A 25,621-nucleotide genomic window follows, 5' to 3' on the forward strand; every position below is an offset into this window, starting at 1 on the left:
ATAATCTATTTCACTCATTTGTAAGCCACACTATGGAAGAAGAGATGTGACTACCATTTCATCGCAACTTTAAGTGCTATATATATTCAGATATGACACAGATACTTTGGGACTGGTGCTGGAGCCAGTGCCCAATCTGGAATCGGGATGTGCTTTAAAACACAACTAAACTCTGGGTCGGTCTCCGAATACTGGTTTGAGACCCCAAAATTTTGCTGGCCTCGAACAAAGAAGCCTGTGACGTACTTCTCACTGAAGTTTTTCCATACCATTGCATTGCTTTTCTATTGTTTTTCTATGTAAACGTGCTACACTCTTAAAAATAAAGGTGCTTCACGAAGCCAATTTTGTCTAAATGGTTTCATAAATAATCTTTAACATCTAAAGAACCTTTCTGTTTCACAAAAGCTTCTTTGTGACAAAAGAAAGTTCTTCAGATTATAAAAAAGTAAGAAAGAGATGTTTTTTTTTTAAAAGCACCTTTGACTGAATGGTTCTTTGTGGAACCCAAAATGGTTATTCTATGGCATCGATGTGAAGAACCTTTTAAGCACCTTTATTTTTAACAGTGTATGTTTGATCATTGTGTTCGCATTTCACGCACAGTACAGCATTGATTAAGTTAAAATAAGTTGAACTTTTAAAAACATGTCTCAAGGCATCATTTATTCCCCATTCCCTTGCTGTGTCTTGTGTTTTTCAAAGAAAAAAAACTGTGTGAACTGGCCCTAAGAGGCTACAGGAATCCAAAATGTATGAAATCCCAGGTGCAGTTTATTATGCCACCAAACCTAGCAGTAATAACTAGAAGAAAAAGCCCAAGACACAGCCTGAAGGCTGAAACACACCAGGGACTTGGTAAACCAGCATTATATTAAACCATGTCGTCCCTCTAGGGACACTGTCGGTCCTCATAATCTGAAGCATGTTAACAGCTAGGCCATGGCTCCAGCAGAGCATAATTTAAAATATTTGCATTATAGTGTCAGATACAATAGAAGTATAGAACATATCATTGTGAAGTCTCTAAAAGGAAATGACTATCAAAGTGATTTAAATACTTTAAGCCTTGGTCTTTTTGGACTCCACCTTCTTTAGAAGGTGGAAATATGTTGCTGTGTGATTGTCTTTCTAGTGATTTCTAGGGCATTCTGGTCCTTGAGTGCATCTTAAACAAATATGATGTCCACCAATGATCATAATTTGTTCATGAAAGACAAATGAAAATGACTTAAATCCACACATATTAAAATAGTATGTTGTTTTTGAATACACCTAAACCATTACCCTGTCCCAGCTGGTGGGGGGAAGACTGCATCTCTTCACACCTTCCCTCCCTGTCCTCTCTTTCCTCTGCATTTGCTTCCTCCATCTGTCTAAATGCACATTAATTATACACATACACACATATATTCTCTACCCCAGCGACACACACCCACATAATGCATGTGCTTTCTCCACATTTATTAGGGGAAACACTGAAAATAGGTCTTAATGTCAGTAGTGTATTGATGTTACAATAATATAATTGTTGAGACCAGAATAACGGATAAAAGTTTGTTCACCATCATAAAAGTTTTGAAACTGCACACATGCTTGTACAATGAAGCACATACAAGAACTCTAGTCAAATTATTAAAGGAATATTCTTGTATTTGAATGGTATCGGTGGCATGCTGTCACTTACCATAGAATATAATTACAACTTGTCAGTCAGTTACAATGAAAGTTTAGCAGACAAGTGCGCAGCACTGTAAATAAAAAATAAATGCACTTTTAAAATATGCAAGTATCACACTGTTTTTGAAAGTAAACATTACACGTTTTGGCATTAGACTGGATCTAACCTTACCCGCATACATACAGTGCACTCACGTTAAGAGGTATGTCCTGTATTATATAGCAAATTTAAACCGCTTTATTGTTATATTTTTGAAAAATGTAAATATATACAATATAGTACTGTTGTACAAAGTACTGGTACTTCCGGTACCTGCCTACCTTACAACAAGCGCTGAACATTTTAGCCAATCATAGGCATGTCTGTTGAGCATGTGAACACAATCAGAAACCAATTTGAGTTAGTCAGATTGCTCTCAATACAGCAAAGATGGTTCAACGTTCACACTGAAAATTTTCGGGAGTGACGACATATTAAAATGCGTGACTCAATCTGAAATTGCGAGATTTAATATATATTCAACCCGAATATAGTATAAATAGCTGTATAGCATATCTTAACTGCTTAATTGTTTGTATTCTCAGAAAATCTATGAAATGTGACTATAAGGCAGTGGTCATTTCGACAGCAAATTTTGATTTAGTTTTAGTCATAGTCTTAAAAAATGACCTGCCCAGCTCAATTTGTCCTTAGTCCTTAGCAATCTTCAAGAATCGGATAAAAATATCTCTTCCATCTTTAATGGACCCTCTAACTCTAGAACCCTTTATTCTAATTCTATTCTAAAACTGACTGGATTTCTTTCAAATTGTCTCTCCCTAACATTTTTGTCTCGCTTTTTCTGCATTGACGAAAATGTCAATAGATTTTGGTAATTGTTTATGTCAAGAGCTTTTATTTTGTTATCGCGACGACAATCGTGTGCTGCGACGCACTTGTTTTTTCAATGCGCATCTACACCGCAGTGAGATGAAAACTTTTCAGAATGTTTCAAGCACGCTGCACATCATGTGACAAGAACTAACCAATCACCCTTTCAGTAATAACAGTGAAAGCTGTTGAGAGATAGTAGCTGTACAGAGATACCCATTTTTTTAAAGGATTAGTTCACTTCCAGAATAAAAAATTCCCTATAATTGACCCCCATGTCATCCAAGATGTTTATGGCTTTCTATCTTTAGTCGAAAAAAATAAGGTTTTTAAGGAAAACACTCCAGGATTTTTCTCCATATAGTGTACTTCAATGGGGATCAATGGGTTGAAGGTCCAAATTGCAGTTTCAATGCAGCTTCAAAGGGCTCTACACAATCCCAGCCGAGAAATAAGGGTCTTATCTAGTTTGTCATTTTCTAAAAAAAAAAAAAAAAAAAAAGGCAATTTAAATACTATACATACTATATAATTCAAACCACAAAGGCTCTTCTTGCACTAGTTCCTTGTCTATGTATTCCGGTTAAAAATGGTAGGCTAGGGCGAAAACTTCTCATTTTCTCCTTATAACTTCAAAATCATCCAACATAGTTGTTTTACCTTTTTTTTTTTTTTTTTTTTTTTTTGTAAATAGCATTTCATATTCTTTGCACATTTGCTTTATAAATGTGACTATGGAATTGCATGAAGTTGAGGTAGTGCAAGACGAGCATTTGTGGTTAAAAAGTACATTAATTTTTATTTCTTTTAGAAAATGGCTGATCGTTTCACTAGAAAAGACCCTTATTCCTCAGCTGGGATCATGTAGAGCCCTTTGAAGCTGCATTTAAACTGCAGTTTGGACCTTCAACGCATTGATCCCCATTGAAGTCCACTATATGGAGAAAAATCCTGGAATGTTTTCCTTAACCTTAATTTCTTTTTAACTGAAGAACATTAACATCTTGGATGACATGCGAGTGAGTAAAGTATAAGGAAATTAATAGCTACTTCAAATGAATCTAGTAGCAGAGCTATTGCAAGTGATTTTTGAAACTGGAAATTCATGTTTTGTTCAAACTTCCGCATTGTCACAGAGAGTACAGCTCATGCCCAGGAGTTCTTTGGAAAGATAGATAAAGTGCTACAGCTGGTGTGTTTTAGACGCAACGTGTGAACGACTCCTTAGGCATGAAGATACCATTAACCATTTGAAACGATGTGTATTGGTTATATAAATAAATTTGACTTGACTTGGTGTAAGAGATATATTTGCCAGCTTTTCTGCCAGTGTTTTTTCTAACGTTTCAAGTAGGGGTGGCAGAAAAAAATCAATTCACCTAATTATCACAATTCTTTTTTAAACAATTTAAAAATTGATTGGTTTACCTCAGAATCAATTTATATTTAATTATTTTACTTTTCCTAAGAGGTGATGGGGAGAAGTTACCACTTTTTTTTTTCCAACAGAGGGCGAAATGTTTAAATGTGTTGCACTTTAAGCAGCACCGCGCAGACGATTGGCGTATCACATCAAAGTACTGCGAGAGCGATGAAAGCATGCAGAGCCATCTGCTCTCTCAGGGCTCCAGACGTTTTCCGGCTTAATTTTTTTTGTTTGCCGGTGGGACAAATTTTTGTAAGCGGTTGCACTTGCGTGACCACGGCGTTGTTCAACTCATAAGCGCTGTCATTTCTGTTGCATATGAGAAACATCTAACGACAAACTAAACGAAAGCCAAACTAAACCATGCTACGTTTAAGCTGCACAGCGCCGACCGTTTATCAGCTTGGACTGCACAGCAAACAAACTTGTCCAAGCTCAAAACAGCTTTACTCAGGAGCCAAGTTTATTTTGCGACACTGTTACTGCACAGAGCTGCGAGATCCAGTAAGAAGTGTTTTAAATCGCTGCACAATGAAAACAGTTGCTGTATCTAGTGAGAATCATCGGAATTCTGCCCAGAATTCTTTGTTATAAACAGTGCTGACTTATGTCAGAAAACCAGAAGTATTGACGCTAACTATAACCATGGTGTTGTGGTAGAAATAATATTATTAATTTCAGGGTTTGTACAACTGACTTTCCAGCATTTAGCATAACTATTTCTAGCACTTTAAAGCTCTAAAATGATCCAATTTGAATGTAATTTTTAAAATTTGTTTTGCCAGGAAAACATGACTAAAACGGTTTGCAAAGTAACATAGCACTTTATTTTATTTCAGAAGGTACTTTTCTACTCCTGTTGTTGAACATTTAAATCGGCAGACTAGCGTATCCCCCCAGCCCTAATAGCAATTTCGAATCGCAATACTTGTAGAATCAAAATTCTTTAAAAAATCACAATACATATCATTTCGGCACGTTTCAGTATCGTGATAGTATTGAATCGGGAGGTATCCCTAGTTTCAAGTGATGCTATGACTGATTAAACAAGTAAACCTAGTTACGTTTACTCAGTTACTACCTGGTGACATTACTATCCCTAAAGCACTGTTTAGATGTAACAGTTCTGCAAATTTCATATCCCGGACGAGCCCCCAATGATGGTATGATAAAAAGTCTATGTTGTGCAACATTAAACTTCTGAGATTTATTTTAAGTGCTGGTTTACCAAGTATTACTAATCATTCGTTCCCCTCCAAAGGTTTCATCTGCCCATCATCATGGCCGTTAGGATCAAATTGTCGACAATAGGTCTGAGGAGGGTATTTAATCTGTCCACAGGGGGTCAGATCAGCGAGATCCAGTCAGGGTTTACTGTGACAGCCCGTGGAGGAGGCAGCATTGTTCTGCCTGTTCGAATATCGCCTGGAGCTGCTATCACTTAAACTTAAACATCATCCGATTATTAGGCTTATGGTTGTTTGAGCTTATTGCTTTGTGTCAGGTGAGCTGAGGATTTAGGCTCTAGAGACCTTAGAATATCGGGGATTTTTATTTTCATGCTTTAGTCGCTTAAACATAGGCTTGTCTGATTAGAGTTGATTATAAATTGTCTTGAGGCTGTAGAGGAAATGAGAAAACATGTTTCCTGGATTGACAAAAATAAAATAAATAATAATAAATATAAATAATAAAATAATAAATATAAAATAAAATAATAATCGAAATCACCTTTGTTCAATATAAGACTTTATTTATATATATATATATATATATATATATATATATATATATATAAAATTAATAAATATTTTTTTGTGCGTGATTTTGTAATGAATTTTATTTTGGGTTTAATTTACACAGTGTTTCACTTTTGTCTCTGTCTTAGACTTGATGTTGTGGGGAGGGGCTATTGTTGCATGGCAACAATCGTGATTGACAACACTGTTTTCTTGAGAGAGGCGTATAATAATAACGCTATCATATGGTCTGGCAGATTTTGGGCTCGGCACCAGGGATGACAAATGTGCTCACGCAATAATTCAATCTGCTCTCCCAGTTCTTCAACTTTAAGGGGACTTGCGAAGATGAGTAGTTGGAGCAATTAAGTTGGTCAGTCATTGTTAATGTGTAGCACCCAAAATATGTGCCAGGTTGTTTATGGAGAAGTGTTTTTCAGAAAAAAAAGAGAGAAAGAGAGAGAGAGAGGGAGAGAAAGTAAAGAAAACTTCGCAGACAGATTGTGATTTGGTGAATGTGTGAGAATGGAAGGTGGTCTGAGAATATCAGTAACTAATTAAAGTTTTCTGCCGTACGTCACTTGCTAAAGACGCTGGGTTTTCAAGAATAGTTAAAGTAACTGATGTTTCTAAAGGAAGTTGTTGGAGGAAAGTGAAAACTCATGTAATGTAATCATTTTTTAATACATAATTATTTTTACATTGCTATCAGGGATGTAACCAAACTCCAAGAATCAAGTCTGTATTGTCTGTTTGTGGTAGTTATATTATATTGTTTTATATATGACCCCTGGACCACAAAACTATAGTCTTAAGTAGCACGGGTATATTTGTAGAAATAGGCAAAATACATTGTATAGGTCAAAATTATTTTGATATATATATATATATATATATATATATATATATATATATATATATATATATATATATTATGCTATTGGACTAGATTTTTGTTATTACAGGTACATCAATATGGCTATAAAATAAATAATAATAATAATAAATTATAATAATACTATTACTACTATTAAAAATATAAACATTTCTAAATAAAAACTAAATAAGAAATGTTGCTATTATATAATATTGCATTGTTAAAAAATGCATTTAATATAATATAATATGTGACCCTGGATGACAAAAACAGTCGTAAGGGACAGTTTTTTAATCTCAATTTATAATATAAATGATCAATTTTTCTTTAATGCCAAAAACCATTAGGGTATGAAGTAATAATAAATAATATATAAATAATAAATCATACATAAATATTATTATTATTATTATTATTGTTATTATTATTATTATTGTTGTTATTATTATTATTATTATTATTAAATATTATTTTATTTTTTAATTAAATAAAAATATTGAAATTACCAAATAAAATCAAAATAAGAAAATATTATTGGACATGATTTGTATTGGCAAGATTTTTGTCATTACAGGTACGTCAGTATGGCATAAATATTAATATTAAAATAAATATTATTATTATTATTATTATTATTATTATTATTATTATTTCTGCTACTACTACTAAATAAAAATATAAACATTTCTAAATAAAAACTAAATAAGAAATGTTACTATTATATAATATTGCATTGTTATAATATAATATACATTTTTATTTTATGCCAAAAATCATTAGGATATTAAGTATTAATTAATAATATATAAATAATAAATCATACATAATAATAATAATAATTATTATTATTATTATTAATTATTATTTATTTTTATTTATTGGCAATATTTTTGTTTTTACAGGTACATCAATATGGCTATAAAATAATAATAATAATAATAATAATAATTATTATTATTATTATTATTATTATTTCTATTACTACTACTAAATAAAAATATGAACTATTATATAATATTGCTTTGTTAAAAAAATAATGAGCATTTTATATAACATAACATAATATAATATAATATAATATAATATAATATAATATAATATAATATAATATAATATAATATAATATAATATAATATAATATAATATAATATAATATAATATAATATAATATAATATAATATACCCTGGACCACAAAAATAGTCAAAAAGGGTCCATTTTTTAATATTGAGATTTAGGTCAAAATTATAAATTTTTCTTTTATGCCAAAAATCATTAGGATATTAAGTAAAGATCATGTTCCATAAATATATTTTGTAAATTTCTTACAATGAATATTTCAAAACTCTTTTTGATTAGTAATATGCATTGCTAAGAACTTCATTTGGACAACTTTAAAGGAGATTTTTTCAATATTTTGATTTTTAAATAGTTGTATCTCGGCCAAATATTATTTATTTAGCTTTCAGATGATGTATAAATCTCAGTTTCAAAAATTGACCCTTATGACTGGTCCAGGGTCACATATTATATTATTTTGTATTTTGTATAATGATGCAAAACTATACTACCATTCATTTTAAATTAGCCATGTACTAACCGGTATAATAATTAGCTGTCTTTCTTTCTTTGTTTCTTTCTAGAAGAAGAAATACACTCTATTAATGGTGGATCCAGATGCTCCTAGTCGTCAGAAACCCTCTCGCGCTTACTGGAGACACTGGTTACTGGTTGACATTAAGGTATGTCACATCTCCCAAAAATGTCTTTGAAATGCAGTTGCTGTTTTACAGACTTCTTATAACCTCTGTGACTCTGTGAATGTTCTTCTTCGATGTAATGTATCTTTAAGCCTGTTAATGCAAATCAATGTATTTAATCAGAATATTACCAAGAACAAAGCCTTAAAATAAAGGTTGCTTAAAGCAGCGCTTTGGCAGGGACAATCCTGGACATAATGTGCAAAGCAAAAGGTGTCAGAAACACTTTGGTGGGCAAACAATTCCTGGATCGCGTGGACCGTATCTGCACCTTCCATGTGCTTCACACTTGTGCTGCGTTTCCGATGAGTTACATAATTACGGAGTAAAAATATCATGTTAGTCATCAGTGCTCGGCTCCGGCGGGATCTAGAGGCAGATTCATCAGGCTGTGCATGGGGACGCCGTGTTTAAACAACCGGGGATGAGACACACTTTAATTGCTCAATATTAAGTCAATATTCTTTCATCCTTTCTTAATCTCACAGGCTATTTTTTTACATGCGCTTTCTTTCTCGGTTTTTCTTGCTGTGGTCCTATTGGTTCACAGGGGAGCCCAATGATTCCAATAAAGTTTGTAACTACAACTCAGAAATATATGAAATAATGACTGATGGCTCATACACAAGTTGCAAAAAATTAATTTTGTAAGAATTAATTTCCTTTCTTGACATTCAAGGTTTTCTGTTTGAAAGCGTTTGTGACAATCATGTGGGCGAATGGTTATCCTGTGTAACGGGAATGATTGCACGTCAGTTCTCCTTCAGACAAGGAAACTACAGACAGGAAAGAGAGAGGAGTGCAACTGGCCTACTATGACCCTTTTTTTTTTACACCTGGCTGTACTGGAAGTGACATACACACACACGCACACACACACACACACACACACACACACACACATATATATATATATATATATATATATATATATATATACACATACATACATACATACATACATACAGTCAAGCCCAAAATTATTCATACCCCTGGCAAACTTAAAGTTACTTTTATTCAACCAGCAAGTTTTTTTTTTTTTTTTTGCTTAGAAATGACCCAGACGTCTCCCAGAAGATAATAAGACGATGTACAAGAGGCATCATTGTGGAAAAAATGATTACTTATATTTTATTTACATTCATACAAAAAGGCATGTCCAAAATTATTCATACCCTTCTCAATAATCAAAAGAAAAGCCTTTATTGGCTATTACAGCAATCAAACGCTTCCTATAATTGCTGACCAGCTTTTTGCAGGTCTCCACTGGTATTTTTGCCCATTCATCTTCAGCGATGAGCTCCAACTCTTTCAGGTTGGAGGGTCTCCTTGCCATCACCCTGATCTTTAGCTCCCTCCACAGATTCTTAATTGGATTTAAGTCAGGACTCTGCCTGATGTTGTTGTTGATCATTTTGATGTATTGCTCCTTTTTCATGGTGCCGTTTACTGTGATTAGGTTCCCTGGTCCACCGGCTGAAAAACACCCCCAAAACATTAGGTTCCCACCACCATGTTTGACAGTGGGGATGGTGTTCTTAGGGTTGAAGGCTTCTCCTTTTTTACGCCAAATGAAGGCTACGTCATTGTGGCCAAACAATTAAATTTTTGTTTCATCTGACCATAAAACAGAAGACCAGAAGTCTTCTTCTTTGTCCAGATGAACATTTGCAAAGGCCAAGCGGGCTTTTGGGAACCCAGCGGTGTTCAGTGTCCGTTGGACTGTCTGCCTTGAGATGTTGCCACCAGTAGAGCCCAGATTCATCAGGATGGCCTTGGTGGTGATCCTTGGATTCTTTTTTACCTCTCTCACTATCCTCCTGGCCAGCACAGGTGTCACTTTTGGCTTCCGACCACATCCTCTGAGATTTTTCAGTGCGGAACGTCTTGTATTTTTTAATAATACTTTGCACTGTAGCCACTGGAACTTCAAAACATTTAGATATGGTCTTATAGCCCTTTCCTGACTTGTGAGCAGCAACAATGCGCAGCCGCGGGTCCTCAGTAAGCTCCTTTGTCTTAGCCATGACTGTCCACAAACCAACAGCAGAGAGCTTCTGTTTTTAAGCTGTTGAGTTGATTAAAACAGCTGTTCCCAATGAATCAGGGTCATTAGGATGTTTTAGATCAGCTTGGACTATTCGGAATGGTACAGAACTTTGGATTTTTCCATTGACTGTGACAGTTTGCAAAGGGTATGAATAATTTTGGACATGCCACTTTTTGTTCAAATGTAAATAAAATGATGCCTCTTGTACATCGTCTTATTATTTCTTGGGAGAAGCCTGTGTCATTTCCGGTCAAAAAAAAACTTGCTGGTTGAATAATAGTAACTTTAAGTCAGAATTTGCCAGGGGTATGAATAATTTCAGGCTTGACTGTATATTCTTCATTTTCATGAGTCACATTCATGTCTCATTCATGTTTAAACATATCCAAATATGACCTGGCAGTGTCACTGGTTTTGTGCAGTGTAAATATACTATGATTTAAATATTATTACAATATGTATTAATATTTTGAATGAGCTTTTTCAGTCGCTTAGCTTTATTTATTTATTTTTATTTTTTCAGTTTTATTTGTTTTAGTTCAAGTTTTAATTTTGTTTGTAAGATATTTTGTTATATGCTGTTGTCATTTTTTAAATGTCCACTTCTTTTTTTAGTCACAGTCAAACCAAAATTTGTTCAGAAACCTTCAACATTTCTCACATTATTTTATTCACTGTAGTTTAGAAAATGATAATAAAATATGACAAGAACTCGGAGTTAAATTGTGTCAGAACAAATTCATCTTGATAATATCAGATAACTTTGATAGAAAGGTATGTAACAAAATATGGTCAGGTTAAAGTGTCAAACCAAATTTTAAGTCCCAAATTTGTATACATTTTACTGGTAATCCACTGTTTGAAGAATATTTGGGTATAATATGTCACAGCTTTCTTTATTTTGCTATCCGGCACCCACTAGTTAAAAAAAAAAAATAAATAAAAAAATATATCTGGTGCCTGAAAATTTTTTGGTTTGACTGTAGTTTTATTTTATTTTTATTAAGTTTTATATTCATTTTAGTTTAAGTTTTGGTAATTTTATTATGATTTTTTAGTAATTCTATTATATACTTCTGTGATTTTAATACTTAATGGTGCTTTTAGTACTTATTTTATCTCAGGTAGCTGCCAAGATTTTTAAGTTTAAATTTGATAAGTAATATTTATATTTATTTAACGCTGAAAATCTGTTTTCATTCTAGCTTCAAGCATCTTTTATTTATCAACACATATATGTAGGTAGGTTTCATAAACAAAGCAACATTTTGAGCAAGAAAATCACATTTTTATTAAATACTATCAAATACCATCTGGATCATATTCAGTACGATGATCAAAACAAATCAACACTCCCAAAGCTTCACAGTTCTTTACCACTTCCTGGATCGACATTTCACTAGGTAACATTAGGCAGTTTTAATTTAGATACTGTTTATTGTTGATTATCGCATTATTTTTCATATGCATCTGCTATGAGATTGCTCGTTTCTGTGTCTTCCTCATCTGTGTTTTTCAGGAGATTCTGGTCTAATTCAGAAGATGTGCAATAGCATCCCTCGAGCATATAACAGTGCAAACACAAAAAGCAGTAAAATCTTATCTTCGGCGAGGAGGTATTTTTTCGTAAAAGATGAGATACTGTAATTCGTCTTTGGCAGGGAAAGTCCAAATAATTTTTTGGTCATTTTTAAAGCCTCAGACATTAATTTTCATTGTATGGAAAAGAGCAGCTTGAACATTCTGCCTGATATCTGTCTTTGTGCTGCACCTAGGGAAACAAAGCCAGCAAGTTTGAAATGTCCCTTCTGTGTTTAAATGATAATTGATTTCTCTTTTTTTGGCTGGACTGCTCCTTTAATTGTACCATTTTAGTGTGGTTTCGTGACAGGATATCTATAAAATAGCACTAAGGATGATCCTACGGCTACAAAAAGCAACAGTTCGTCATTCACCCTTTCAGCAGGCGTTTTACTCGTAAATCTCCATAAAGATACATTTGCTAAAAGCAGCGTATGATCACAGTCCCTGGAAGTGAGGCCATCTTCAGCGCTAGTTCAGCCCTGCCCTCCTCTCCATCTATATCTCGCAGAGAAGAGACGAGCCTCCTCCCCGTCTGGCCAGGCGACACATTGTGAATAAACAAATGTATTTCAGGTGCTCAGACAGACAACCTCTCAATACCCTGTCACTGTGTGGGCGGCGGCATGCCGCCTGTCTGCTCCCTGATTGGCCGTCTCGTTGCACTGTGTGTATGATGAGGAGCCGTGGTTGGTCAGAGGTTTAATGAGGCTGGTGGGAGGTGAGTAATTGCCGCGGTGACTTCCTCTAACCTCGCCGAAGTTATAATAACATCCCGTGTGAATGTGTGGAATTATCTGTCCTGGAATACTCCTGGGCTTCAGACTGAAGCAGGTGCCACACAAATGAACAATTCCCCTCTCACTCCAACACCTTATTTAGAAATCTGCCCTGTAATTCCTTTTTTTAGAAATTAAATTACAACCCTGATTTGGCTTGTTACTCCCCCATACAAGCAAACGTAATGTCTTTTGTGTATTGCATGCAAACACGATAGTAGAGCAAAAGTTGTTTTTCATTTTCGCTCTTCTATCCAAACTCATGTCAGAGTACACATTTTATCTCAGTTTTGGCTTTGACTCATGGGATGTCTAACCATAGCTTTTATGAGAAACTAAAAAGGAAGGTGCATTAAAAGTAAAAAAAAAAAAAAAAAAAAAAAAAAAAAAAAAAAACTCATTATCCTCCATGCACCTGTAATAAATTTCGGTGTAATTTAACTTCTGATTATAGTTTTTTCCCGTATAGATATCACTGCTATTGTTTTTAGCGATATATAATACTTTTTATGTGTTTACAGAAAAATAGCACTATTTTATTAGTTACTGAAAATTAGCTCATGTAACTTAGTTTTACTAAAAAATGTGTGGTTAAATTAAACTTCTGCTGCAACTTGGGTAGGTAATTATATCTCTTGGAATATGTCAAATACATCTGACTGAAGTTTTCTTATATTTTTTGTTAGCTCTTGTCACAGTGAATGTGCTTCACATTCAGTACCTTATTTTGTTGCTTCCTATTTATGGCCACTTTCTGAACATTTACATTTATGAATTTAGCAGACACTTTTATCCAAATGTGACATTTTGTCATAGACCCAACAATATACAATGACATATTTATTAGAAATCTAGATTAGGAGTAAAGCTGAAACTTTTGAAGTTTTTTTCTTTGTGCGTCATTGCTGTTTGTTTAGTGATCATAGCTAAATCATAGATTAAACCAGACATGACATTTTTACATCAGACAAGACTAGAAGACACAGCAAAACAAATTAGAATACTTCATAAGACCAATAATAAAAAATAAAAAAACATTTTAGTGAGTTGTTGGCCTTCTGGAAAGTATGTTAATTTACTGTATATGTACTCAATACTTGATTGGGGCTCCTTTTGCTTTAATTACTGCCTCAATTCAGTGTGGCATGGAGGTGATCAGTCTATGGCATTGCTGATGTGGTATGGAAGCCCAGGTTTCTTTGACAGTGGCCTTCAGCTCATCTGCATTTTTTGGTCTCTTGTTTCTTATTTTCCTCTTGACAATACCCCATAGATTCTCTATAGGATTCAGGTCTGGAGTTTGCTGGCCAGTCAAGCACACTAACACCATGGTCATTTAACCAACTTTTGTTGGTTTTGGCAGTGTGGACAGGTGCCAAATCCTGCTGGAAATGAAATCAGCATCTTTAAAAAGCTGGTCAGCAGAAGGAAGCATGAAGTGCTCTAAAATTTCTTGATAAATGGTTGCAGTGACTTTGGTTTTCAAAAAACACAGTGGACCAACACCAGCAGATGACATTGCACCCCAAATCATCACAGAATGTGGAAACATAACACTGGACTTCAAGCAACTTGGGCTATGAGCTTCTCCACCCTTCCTCCAGACTCTAGGACCTTGGTTTCCAAATGAAATACAAAACTTGCTCTCATCAGAAAAGAGGACTTTGGACCACTGGACAACAGTCCATTGCTTCTTCTCCTTAGCCCAGACATTCAGGAGTGGCTTAACAAGAGGAATACGACAAATTCTTTGACCCGTCTGTGTGTGGTGGCTATTTATGGATTGACCCCAGCCTCAGTCCATTCACTGTGAAGTTCACCCAAATTCTTGAATCGATTTTGCTTGACAAGCCTCTCAAGGCTGTGGTTCTCTCGGTTGGTTGTGCATCTTTTTCTTCCACACCTTTTTCTTCCACTCAACTTTCTGTTAACATGCTTGGATACATCACTATGTGAACAGCCAGCTTCTTTGGCAATGAATGTTTGTGGCTTACCCTCCTTGTGAAGGGTGTCAATAATTGTCTTCTGGACAACTATCAGATCAGCAGTCTTCCCCATGATTGTGTAGCCTAGTGAACCAAACTGAGAGACCATTTTAAAGGCTCAGGAAACCTTTGCAAGTGTTTTGATTTGATGAGCTAATTGGCATGTCACCATATTCTAATTTGTTGAGAAACTGAATTGGGTTTTTGTTAAATGTAAGCCAAATCATCACAGTTAAAAGAACCAAAGACTTAAACTACTTCAGTCTGTGTGCACTGAATTTATTTAATACACAAGTTTCAAAATTTGAGTTGAATTACAAAAAAAAAAAACTTTTCCACGACATTTTAATTTATTGAGATGCACCTGTATGTGCTGTGGGTTTAATAGCCACTTTATTTATATGCGTCTAGGTCACACAGCTTCATTCACACTAAATGCTGCTCTGCACAAACTGTTTTCATTTACATGTGAGGACAGTCTCTAACAAATGCTAAATTCTAAATATAGATGAATCCTTAAATCTATCAAGAAGTTATTTATTTCCTCTTTTTTCTTTTGTTCTTTGATTAACAGACATCACAGCAGCTGTGTTATTAGGTTATTTGGCTGCTATTACTTTAGGAGCCACCACTGGCGAACGTGACACGAATCTGACACGCAAGCTCGTAGTTTCATTTGCACGTTAATATAACAGCTGACAGGACAAGTAAATTCATTTTTACTGATATATGGCCTGACAACATCTCATCTGACCACAGTTCACAGTTTGTTGTTCTACTGAAGCTCCTCGTCACCTGTACCTTTCACGTTAACCAATAGGAAGCGGTGCTTCATGCAAACTTTCATTCAGACCATCTTTGCTTGGTCAGACAATAAAATAGCAAAATAAAATATTTCAGAATGACATGTAATGTATTCAAAACCTCTCAGAACATCTTAGCAACTACACTGAAATGCACTAGCAACTACTTGAAACGCTATAGGATAATGGCAAAATGACATTTGCATGAACAAGCAGTGTCTTTTTCTAAATCTTATTTATTCATTGATTCATTCGCTTCCTCTGGCTGACATACAATTATTTATACATTCTCTTGAATGTAATGTCTTATACAATCCTGTGTTAATTAGTGATTTTGTCATCAACGCTCATACAAGTTTTGCCTCGACCTTTGTCCGTCTGAAGGAGGTATTTCTAACACTTTATTGGAACCATATTTATTTTGTCATTTCCTCTGTTTGGCAGCATGTGTGCAGATGGACCCTTCCTCCCGTACCGCTGCCAACTCGCCACTCGCAGTCAGTCGCCATCTCCAGTCACCACTCGAGATTCCTGGCACTCGTCGCAAACCAGAGAGCCCACTCCACACATTTGTCATTGCGCGGAGCGTTTCTCCTTCAGTAACACATCATCTTATGCTCTTCAGCTCTTCATTCAACAGTTACCATGCAACCGGTCTGCACTCGGGCACTTGAACTGTTCCTGGCTCAAGCCTGACCGGTCCTGCTTTTCTGCAACCAGCCATTCATGCCTCTTAAGATCCTGTTAACTGTTGTCTGAGACTTTTGTGGGAATTCAAGAGCTCTTGAGTGGCGTAATTGACTCATAAGTGCAAGGCTTTGGATTGTCACTTTGCGTAGAAGATCATGATTATATTTCTTGGAGTCTTGACTTTATCACTTATGTTGTCAATGTTGGTCTTTTCAGTACAAGTCACATCTCTCAGGGTGGAAAATGACTTGCTTGTTAAAGCAAGAATCTCTAATATGTACTTAACCCTAACCCCTAATAAAAATATAAACAATAAATGAATGACAGCTCAAATGAGATTACAAAATTAACTATCCATACTTGACACAACACTGAGCTTTTCAATGTTAATCAATTTTTTTGGCAGCTTACAGCTCAGATTTTGACTTTCTTTTTTAGCATGATTTATGTATGGATATATTAAATATAACACAATTTTATAGTAAAATATAATTCATTATATATAATTAATTAATATAGTAATATTATATAATAATATATTAAAGAAATGTTGTATCTAATATACTGTGCCATGCAAAGGTCCCCTCCTTTTATTTTACGTTTTGATATGTTGCTGTCTTATGTTAAACTGCTAACTTTTCATAGCAATATACAACAATTGTTGTCACAATTTCATAAAAAAAATGAAATAAGCACATTGCATAAGTATTCATACCCTTAACTCAGTACTTTGCTGAAGCACCTTTACAGCCTCAAGTCTTTTTGGGTATGATGCGACAAGCTTTGGACATCAGCATTTGGCAATTATCTGCCATTCTTCTCCTCACTTCTTCACCAGGTTTCTCCAGAAATGTTTGATTTGGTTCAAGCCCAGGCTGTGGCTGGGCCACTCAAGGACATTCACAGAGTTGGCTATAAGCCACTCTTGCTGTGTGTTTAGGGTCATTGTCCTGTTAAAAAGGTGAACCTTCTGCCCAGTCTGAGGTTCTGACCCACATCATGAGGCTGCTACCAGCACACTTTACTTTTGGGATGACACTCTGCAAGTGATGAGCAGTGCCTGGTTTCCTTCAAACATGATGCTTGGATTTGAGGTTCATCAGACTAGAGACTCTTGTTTCTCACAGTCTGAGGGTCCTTTAGGTACTTTTTGCAAACTCCAAATGTGTTTTCATGTGTCTTCACTGAGGAGAGGATGGAGTCTTGCCACACTATCATAAAGCCCAGATCGGTGGAGTGTTGCAGTGATGTTTATCCTTCTGTAAGTTTCTCCTATCTTCACATATGATCATGGAGCTCAACTCGAGTGACCATCAGATTCTTGGTCACCATTCTAACCAAAGCCCTTCTCCATCAGTTGCTCAAGTTTGGCGAGGAGGCCAGCTCTAGGAAGAGACCTGGTTGTTTCAAACGTCTTCCATTAAGGGTAACGGAGACTACATGCTTCTGTGAAACCTCAGTTCAGCAGATTTTTTTCTGAACTCTTCCCCAGATGTGTGGCTTGATGCAATCCTGTTTCTGAGCTCTACAGGCAGTTCTTTGGACCTCAGGGCTTGGTTTTTACTCTGATATGCATTTTCAGCTATTAAACCTTTTATTAAAATGTGTGTGCCTTTCCAGATCATACCCATTTAATTGAATTTGTCACAGATTAACTTCACTCGAAGTGTAGTAACATCTACAAGCAATATGAATGTTCCTGAGCTAGAATTCAACTGTCCCAGATAAGGGTTTGAATACTTATGCAATGGAATCATTTTTTGATTTAGTTTTTTTTATTTTAAATACATTTTGCAATGTTATAAACCTGTTTTTATGGTGGCAAAACAAAGTGTAGATTGATGTGTAGATTGATTTAGAGTTTGAATTTCATTGTGCGTAATTTACGTCAGATCTTGAAAGTACTTTTTCAAAGGAAACAAAACGTTAAAATTATAAACTATATGAACAAACAAGTGTAGTCAGTCACCATGTATTTTGAATCATGTTAAAATTGTTTACAATTTTTATTAATTTGCTTGTGTTCTATTTATTTAATTGCAGAAAGAGCTCCGCCCACAAACTTATCTGATTGGCTGTGATTTGTGATTGATTTTGTCGTGTCTAGTGTGGACAGACGCAACTATTTAGGAAACGTTTACTTTTTTTCCAAGTAATGTAGCTGGTAAACAAATCCAAGTGTCTTATGTTATAGGAGGGACCTGAGTCATATCTGGTGAACAGAGTATCATAAAAAAGGTGTAATCTTTTGGGTAAACAACTACTAGGAAACAGCACTACTGGCTAACCATTTTAAGAGTGAAAAGAACTTCCAAAGTATCTACTGTATTTCCACAGCGGACGCCTGTTGATTTTTTTCATTTAAGAAAGCCAACGTAGATTGAATTGGTAATGAAGTTATTAATTCTGTTGGAGCAGATGGTGATGGAAGAGGGGAATGGGGAGCTGAAATGCCCCTGTAGCTCACCACTCAGCCCGCCTGACCCGTTCTGTCTCTCAATTCCCTCCTGCTCATGGAATACTACCAAAAAACAATCCCCGAACAGCTTGTTCTGCCTCAAACGGACTTTTCCTCCAGATCACAACACTCCTATGTCTTGCTCTGTCTGATTTCAGTATCTCTTTCTCTCGCTCTCTCTTTCACCGCACATGAAAGCGGATGTTTTGTTTGCTCTGCCGACAGAAACAAAAGGCAGAGTCATTAGCGATAGAGAGTAGTTTGCTTATGTAAATAAACCGCTAGGTGAAAAATCCTTATTTACTTTTCACCCTAATAGTCCACCCACAGATTGCAATATCACATCACCCAAGAGCTGTTAGTGAATTAAATAATTATTAACCATAATCTTGCACAGGAGTTTTGCAACATTATAATTATTTAAACACTTGAATTGATATCAAGTTCTGTTCCATTCCAAAAAATCATTTTCTTAATCAGTATTTTGTCTTAATTTCTAGTAAGAAAGATATTAAGAAGGGCTTTAAATAATAATATGATTATTTTAAATTAACTATACATGTAAAATTATTATTTATTTTGTAGATGTCTCTTGCTTTGATATTTTATCAAATGCAAAGCTACTCAGACATTTTTACAGAGAAATCACATTCAAACCAAGCAGTTTTCTGCGAAATCTGTGTGGGTAAATCTGTCAGCCCTCGTGTGAAATTCCCAATTGCATGGATTCCTATTGAAATGACTGGATTTGCTCTGTGAAAATCCAAAAATTTGACTGCACATTTAGACAGTTAGGCTATGCTAAGCTCATATGCTACTCTGTTGCTTTCTAATACATAATAGTTAAAATACCTAAGCGTCCAAATGGTTTTTGGGGCCGCTGTACTGTATCTGTGTGGCCTGACTGAATGGTATTGTCATCGTTTTTTCCCTTCACACGGTCCAAACAGACTCTGACACACCTGCATACACTCATTTCTCTCTCACACACACACCCTCACATTCACTGTTCTCCATGTAGAGAGCTGGACATGAGTGAATGTGAGTCTCAGTCTCAGAGTGTTTTAACAATTCATGCTAATCGTTAACAGACAGATATTAAAGGAATGCTCTGAATTTAATATGAGTTAAAGGGATAGTTTAACTAAAAATTAAAATTCTGTCATTACTTACTCACCCTCATGTCGTTCCAAACCTGTAAGACCTTCGTTCATCTTCAGAACACAAATTAAGATATGTTTGACATTGCATAGACAGCAATGCAACTACCACTTTCAAAGAACGTTGGCTAAACGTCTGATGCATATGGTACACTTAACTGGAAACACTTCAGGAATTTCAAAGTCGTCATTTGATTGGTTGAATTTGATCGTATTTCCGGGAGACACGACTGTGCCGTTTATTTTCGGTCCGCCGGGAAACAAAGCGCAGATGACTGATTTACTCTGTGTTTTGCTAAGAGTAAGACCTTCGTTCATCTTCAGAACACAAATTAAGTTAGTTTTGATGAAATCCAAGAGCTTTCTGACCCTGTATAGACAGCAATGCAACTGCCACGTTCAAAGAACGTTGGCTAAATGTCTGATGCATATGGTACACTTAACTGGAAACACTTCAGGAATTTCGAAGTCGTCATCTGATTGGTCGAATTTGATCGGATTTCCGGGAGACACGTCTGACACATTTATTTTCGGTCCGCTGGGAAACAAAGCACAGGCGACTGATTTACTCGGTCCAGACGCCATTGTTGTTATACACTTTTGCAACGTTCACAAACAAATTACTGACTTACTGCTTGTACTCTTCTTTGATTTTCAATGCTGGTTATATCAATGACTGACTTGTTGCACGCCAGTCTGTTGTTGTTGGGACATTTCCACGCCCCGAAACATGACGCTGAATGAAACGAACTGTGATTGGTTGTTTGACATGTCAGTCAAAAGGCCTTATGGGCAGGCCTTGGCCAATGAAAGCTGCCATGGATTCCAGACCTTCAGCCGTCAGTCTGAAGGTCTGACTACGCGAGACTACACTGCGTCTGACTATAAGGGAGCTGCACAATGAATATGTGCTCCACAATAAATATGTGCTGCACACGCAGAATTAAAGTGACATTGCATTGTTTGCTGTAAATATGAACAAGGATTGACAAGAAAATGTCATAATTACACCATAAATGCATATAATTAAAGTCAACGCATATAGGTTTTTGGCTAGGTTTAAAGGAAAATCCGGTGATCGGCCTTAAAAATCCTGATCGGAGCACCCCGAAACCATGACTATGGAATCAGTGGCTAATCTCAACTCTTTGGTTACCAGCATTTATTTATTTATTTTTTACTGTGTTCAGTTGAAGAACAAAAACTCATACAAGTTTGGAACAACTTGACGGTTTTATCTGTACAATCAGAAATGACAGAGTAATTGAAGTTCCTTTTGGGAAACTGCCACAAAACGCGTATACGCGTTTGTCGACTCCAGGGGGTTAATAATGACCGAATTTTCATCCTTTAAAAGGATAGTTCACCCAAAAATTAAATTTCCCCATGATGTGTTTACCCTCAAGCCATCCTATGTGTATATGACTTTATTCTTTGAGATGAATACAAGTGGAGTTATATTTTTTTTAAAAAATGTCCAGGCTCTTCCAAGCTTTATAATGGCAGTGAATGGCTGTTGAGATTTTAAAGCCCAAAAAAGTGCATCCATCCATCATAAAAAGTGCTCCACACGGCTTAATAAAGGCATTTGTGTAAAAAAAAAAAAGTTCATATTTAAAACATAATTGCTAGCTTCCACTAACTATCATACACAGGTTCGCATTTTTTATATAATTATTGATTGTATTCGTCTGAAAGAAGAAGGTCATATTCATCTAGGATGGCTTGAGGGTGAGTAAATCATGGGGTAATTTTCATTTTTGGGTGCTATCCCTTTAAGATATATTCATATTGTAAGTATTGGCTAGTACACCATAAAGCAATTTCTGTTATTTTTAATGAAACCAGATACAGTATGCATTAAAAAGTTGTCAAAAGAGCCCAGATACAGTATGCATTAAAAATATTTTTTGTGGTAATCAGTTATGTTTGCAAAATGCTGTTGATGGAGCCTAACCCTGTTACATCACATCTGAGGTTGGAAGCACATTGTGTGTGATGGAGGTATGATACGCTGGAGGAAAATACCTCAGCATCCAGCCACTTTAAAGCAGCATGACTCTCAGGAGAGAACACACTGCTACAGACAGAGAAACTATTGTAATGCTCTCGGAGCAGCTGTGCGTGTTTGTCTTTCGAGTGCCTGTCGGGACGCTCTGCTCTGCCTGTACTGCATGTCCTTTGACTGCTGATTGGATTATGTTTCTTTCCCTCAGAGGACTGCGCTTTTCTGGAAGTCAGCGTGTCAAGCGCGAGTGTTTTCTTCTCTCCCTGTGTGTTTATGTGTGCATCCGTGCTTAGCTGAAGAAGCTGTTAAGCTCTGTAAGTGACTCCCGGCCTCTTTAGGGTCACTAAGACAGCAAATCTGTAGGAGTTTGTTTTGCCAAGGCAGAGCAGAAACTGTTTTATTATTGTTTAACAGAAAACAGTTTAAGATCTCAGGAGCCGGCAGTCTGTTATTGTCTTGAGAGACGTGTACGTCCCATTACGTGAGAGACTTTCTGTTTTTAGATTTTGAAATCAATATGGGATGGCATTTCCAAACCATTTTACTTATGTAATCTGGCATATTTTTGATGAAAATATTTTTATGTGAAAATCTGCATACCATTATCAACATTTTTTTTCTTGGAAAGTTGCACCACATGACATTTTACAAACTGAATTAACTTTGTCTTTATATAAAAAGGTGAATTTATGTGATATTTTATGAGATGTTTTGACCTCAACACAGAAATGAGATTCTTCAGGGGTCTCTGTGTGATATTATTTCCTGCATGTTGGTTGCGCCACATGACTTTGATTTTGCAGACAAGTTTTCAGATGTGTATCATGTTTAATTAGTAATTATTTTCAAATTGCTTCAATTGCTTTTTCTAAGAAATAATAGAAGACTAGACAACTACTAATTGAGATTTTCTTTCTTAAAACATCTATATTTAATGAGTTTTTTTTTCTTTATGATAGCAGAATAGTCGTACCACTGACTTTTTTTTTCAAAACCAATTTTAATTACAAAATTAAATCGTGTTTATCATAGAAAAAGATGTATATAGATGCATAATTGAATGTACTCTACGATTTAACAGTTTGGGTCAGTACAATTTTTTTTTTTTTTGGTAGTCTTATGTTAATCAGACTTAATTTCCATTTTAATATATTTTAAAATGTAATTGGGGCTTTTTCTTCCTTTTTCTTCTTCTTCTTCTTCCACTCTGTGAGTCTATGGCAGCCCATAGAACCATTTGCGGGAAAGTTATGAAATTTGCCATATAGATAGAGAAGAATCTCAATAATGACCATATCAAATTTGGAGTCTTTATCTCAAACTCTCTAGCGCCACCAATAGGCCAAATTGCTACTAATTAGATAGTCTAGAAGCAAAATCAGCTCATCTTCAAACAGTGCTTGCAAAATGTTATCAAAAGCTATTTGATGTTGATGTACCAAACCGTTTTGGAGATTTTACGGAATTCACAGAAAAAGCATATAAGGCTATATCTTTGCAACACGAGCACATTCGGACCAAACTTGGTATGTTTTATACCAAGCATGACCTAAGGGTACACAAGCGGTTTTGGCACAGCGCAACCTACAGGTCAAAAGATTTAAAACTTTGACATTTTTGTTTGTGATTTCTGAACAGATTTACTAAAAATCATAGAAGTTTTGAGTGTGGAAAATTTCGAATTTTGCAGTAAAATGCTGTATTTTTCAAATGCTTTAGCATATTCTTATGAATCTTATGAATTTTATAGAACCGCTTGCAACAAAGTTATGAAATTTGTCACACGGATAGAGGATAGTCTCATCATCAACCAGAGTAGGGAGAGAGTTGAGCTTCCTGACAGCCTGATGGGTGAAGCTGTCCTTCAGTCTGCTGGTCCTGGCCTGGAGACTCCGCAGTCTCCTCCCTGATGGCAGCAGGCTGAAGAAGCTTTGCATTGGGTGGGTGGGATCGGCTGCTATGCAGAGGGCTTTTTTGGTGAGACGTGTGCTGTAGATGTCTTGGAGGGAGGGGAGAGGGACACCAATGATCCTCTCAGCTGCTCTGACTATGCGCTGGAGAGTTTTTTGGCAGGACGCATTGCAGGCTCCAAACCACACAGTGATGCAGCTAGACAGGATGCTCTCGATGGTTCCTTGGTAGAATGTGTACATGATGGGGGCTGGTGCTCTTGCTCTTCTTAGTTTGCGGAGGAAGTAGAGACGCTGCTGTGCTTTCTTGGCCAGTGCAGTGGTGTTGTTTGTCCAGGAGAGATCCTCAGTGATGTGCACACCCAGGAACTTGGTGCTGCTCACTCTCTCCACAGACGCACCGTTGATGGTCAGAGGAGCATGCCAAGTGTGCGCTGAAGTCAACAACAATCTCCTTCGTCTTCTCCACATTCAGAGAGAGATTGTTGTCTCCACACCACGCAGCCAGGCGGCTCACCTCGCTTCTGTAGTTTGTCTCATCCCTGTTGCTAATGAGACCCACCACAGTCGTGTAATCCGCAAACTTGATGAAGAGGAGCTGTGTGACTGTGTGCAGTCGTGGGTCAGCAGAGTGAAGAGGAGGGGGCTCAGCACACATCCCTGAGGGGCCCCCGTGTTTAGAATGATAGTGCTGGATGTGTTACTGCCAACCCGTACTGCTTGTGGTCTTCCTGTGAGGAAATCCAACAGCCAGTTACACAGTGAGGTGTTGAGCCCCAGCTGGATCAGCTTTTGTGTGAGCTGTTGGGGGATTATAGTGTTAAATTCTGAACTGAAGTCTATGAACAGCATTCGGACATATGAGTCTTTTTTGTCCAAATGTGTGAGTGCAGAGTGGAGTGCAGTGGAGATGGCATCATCGGTCGAGCGGTTGGGCCGATATGCAAACTGGAAGGGGTCCAGTGAGGGGGGAAGGACAGACTTAATGTGCTGCATGACTAACCGTTCAAAGCACTTCATGAGGATGGGGGTAAGTGCAACTGGACGGTAGTCATTAAAGCAGGAAGGAGATGACTTTTTGGCACCAGAATGATTGTGGTTGCTTTGAAACAGGTGGGGACGACAGCCTGGGAGAGTGAGATGTTAAAGATGTCTGTGAAGACATCAGTGAGTTCCACTGCACAGTCTCTCAGTACACGACCAGGAATGTTGTCAGGACCCGGAGCTTTGCGAGCGTTGATCCTTGTGAGGGATCTCCTCACACTGTCCGGGGACAAAGTCATCACCTGGTCACCAGGATGGGGTGGGGTGGTGTGCTGTGGTGGTGTTTTGCACTTCAAAGCGAACGAAAAAGGTGTTCAGCTCGTTCAGCAGGGAGATGGTGCTGTCACAGGTCTGTGGAGGGGGCTTGTAAACTGTGATGGTCTGTATGCCCCGCCACAGGCTCCGTGTGTCTCTGCTGTCATTGAAGCGACGAGATATTCCTCTGGAGTACTGTCTCTTAGCCTGTCTGATGCCACGGGAAAGGTTGGCCCTAGCCGTCTTCAGGCTTGCCTCGTCTCCAGCTCTGAAGGCAGCGTTCCGAGCTTTCAGCAGCCTGTAGACCTCCCCTGTCATCCATGGCTTTTGGTTGGCGCGGACAGTGATGGTTTTGGTGACTGTTACATCCTCAGTGCATTTGTTAATGTAGGCTGTAACAGTCTCTGTGTACTCCTGTAGGTCAGTGGTGGTGTTGTGTTGCTTATGAACCGGTTTGGTGACTTTAACAAGCGGTCTGTAAGAGGGCATTAGCATAACAGTGATGTGATCAGAGGCGCCGAAGTGGGGGAGGGGGAAAGCTTTGTAA

General features: G+C 36.7%; 1 protein-coding gene across 1 annotated transcript in view; it reads left to right on the forward strand.

Annotated features, from left to right (window-relative positions):
• Positions 1-25,621, forward strand: part of LOC141287624 (phosphatidylethanolamine-binding protein 4) — a 185,110-nt gene that overhangs the window by 72,002 nt on the left and 87,487 nt on the right. The window contains exon 4 of the mRNA XM_073819778.1: positions 8,235-8,333. Coding sequence (XP_073675879.1) covers positions 8,235-8,333 — 99 coding nt within the window. The remainder of the gene's footprint in view (positions 1-8,234; positions 8,334-25,621) is intronic.

The sequence above is a fragment of the Garra rufa genome, chromosome 15, assembly GCF_049309525.1.
Source record: "Garra rufa chromosome 15, GarRuf1.0, whole genome shotgun sequence".
NCBI classification, from domain to species: Eukaryota; Metazoa; Chordata; class Actinopteri; order Cypriniformes; family Cyprinidae; genus Garra; species Garra rufa.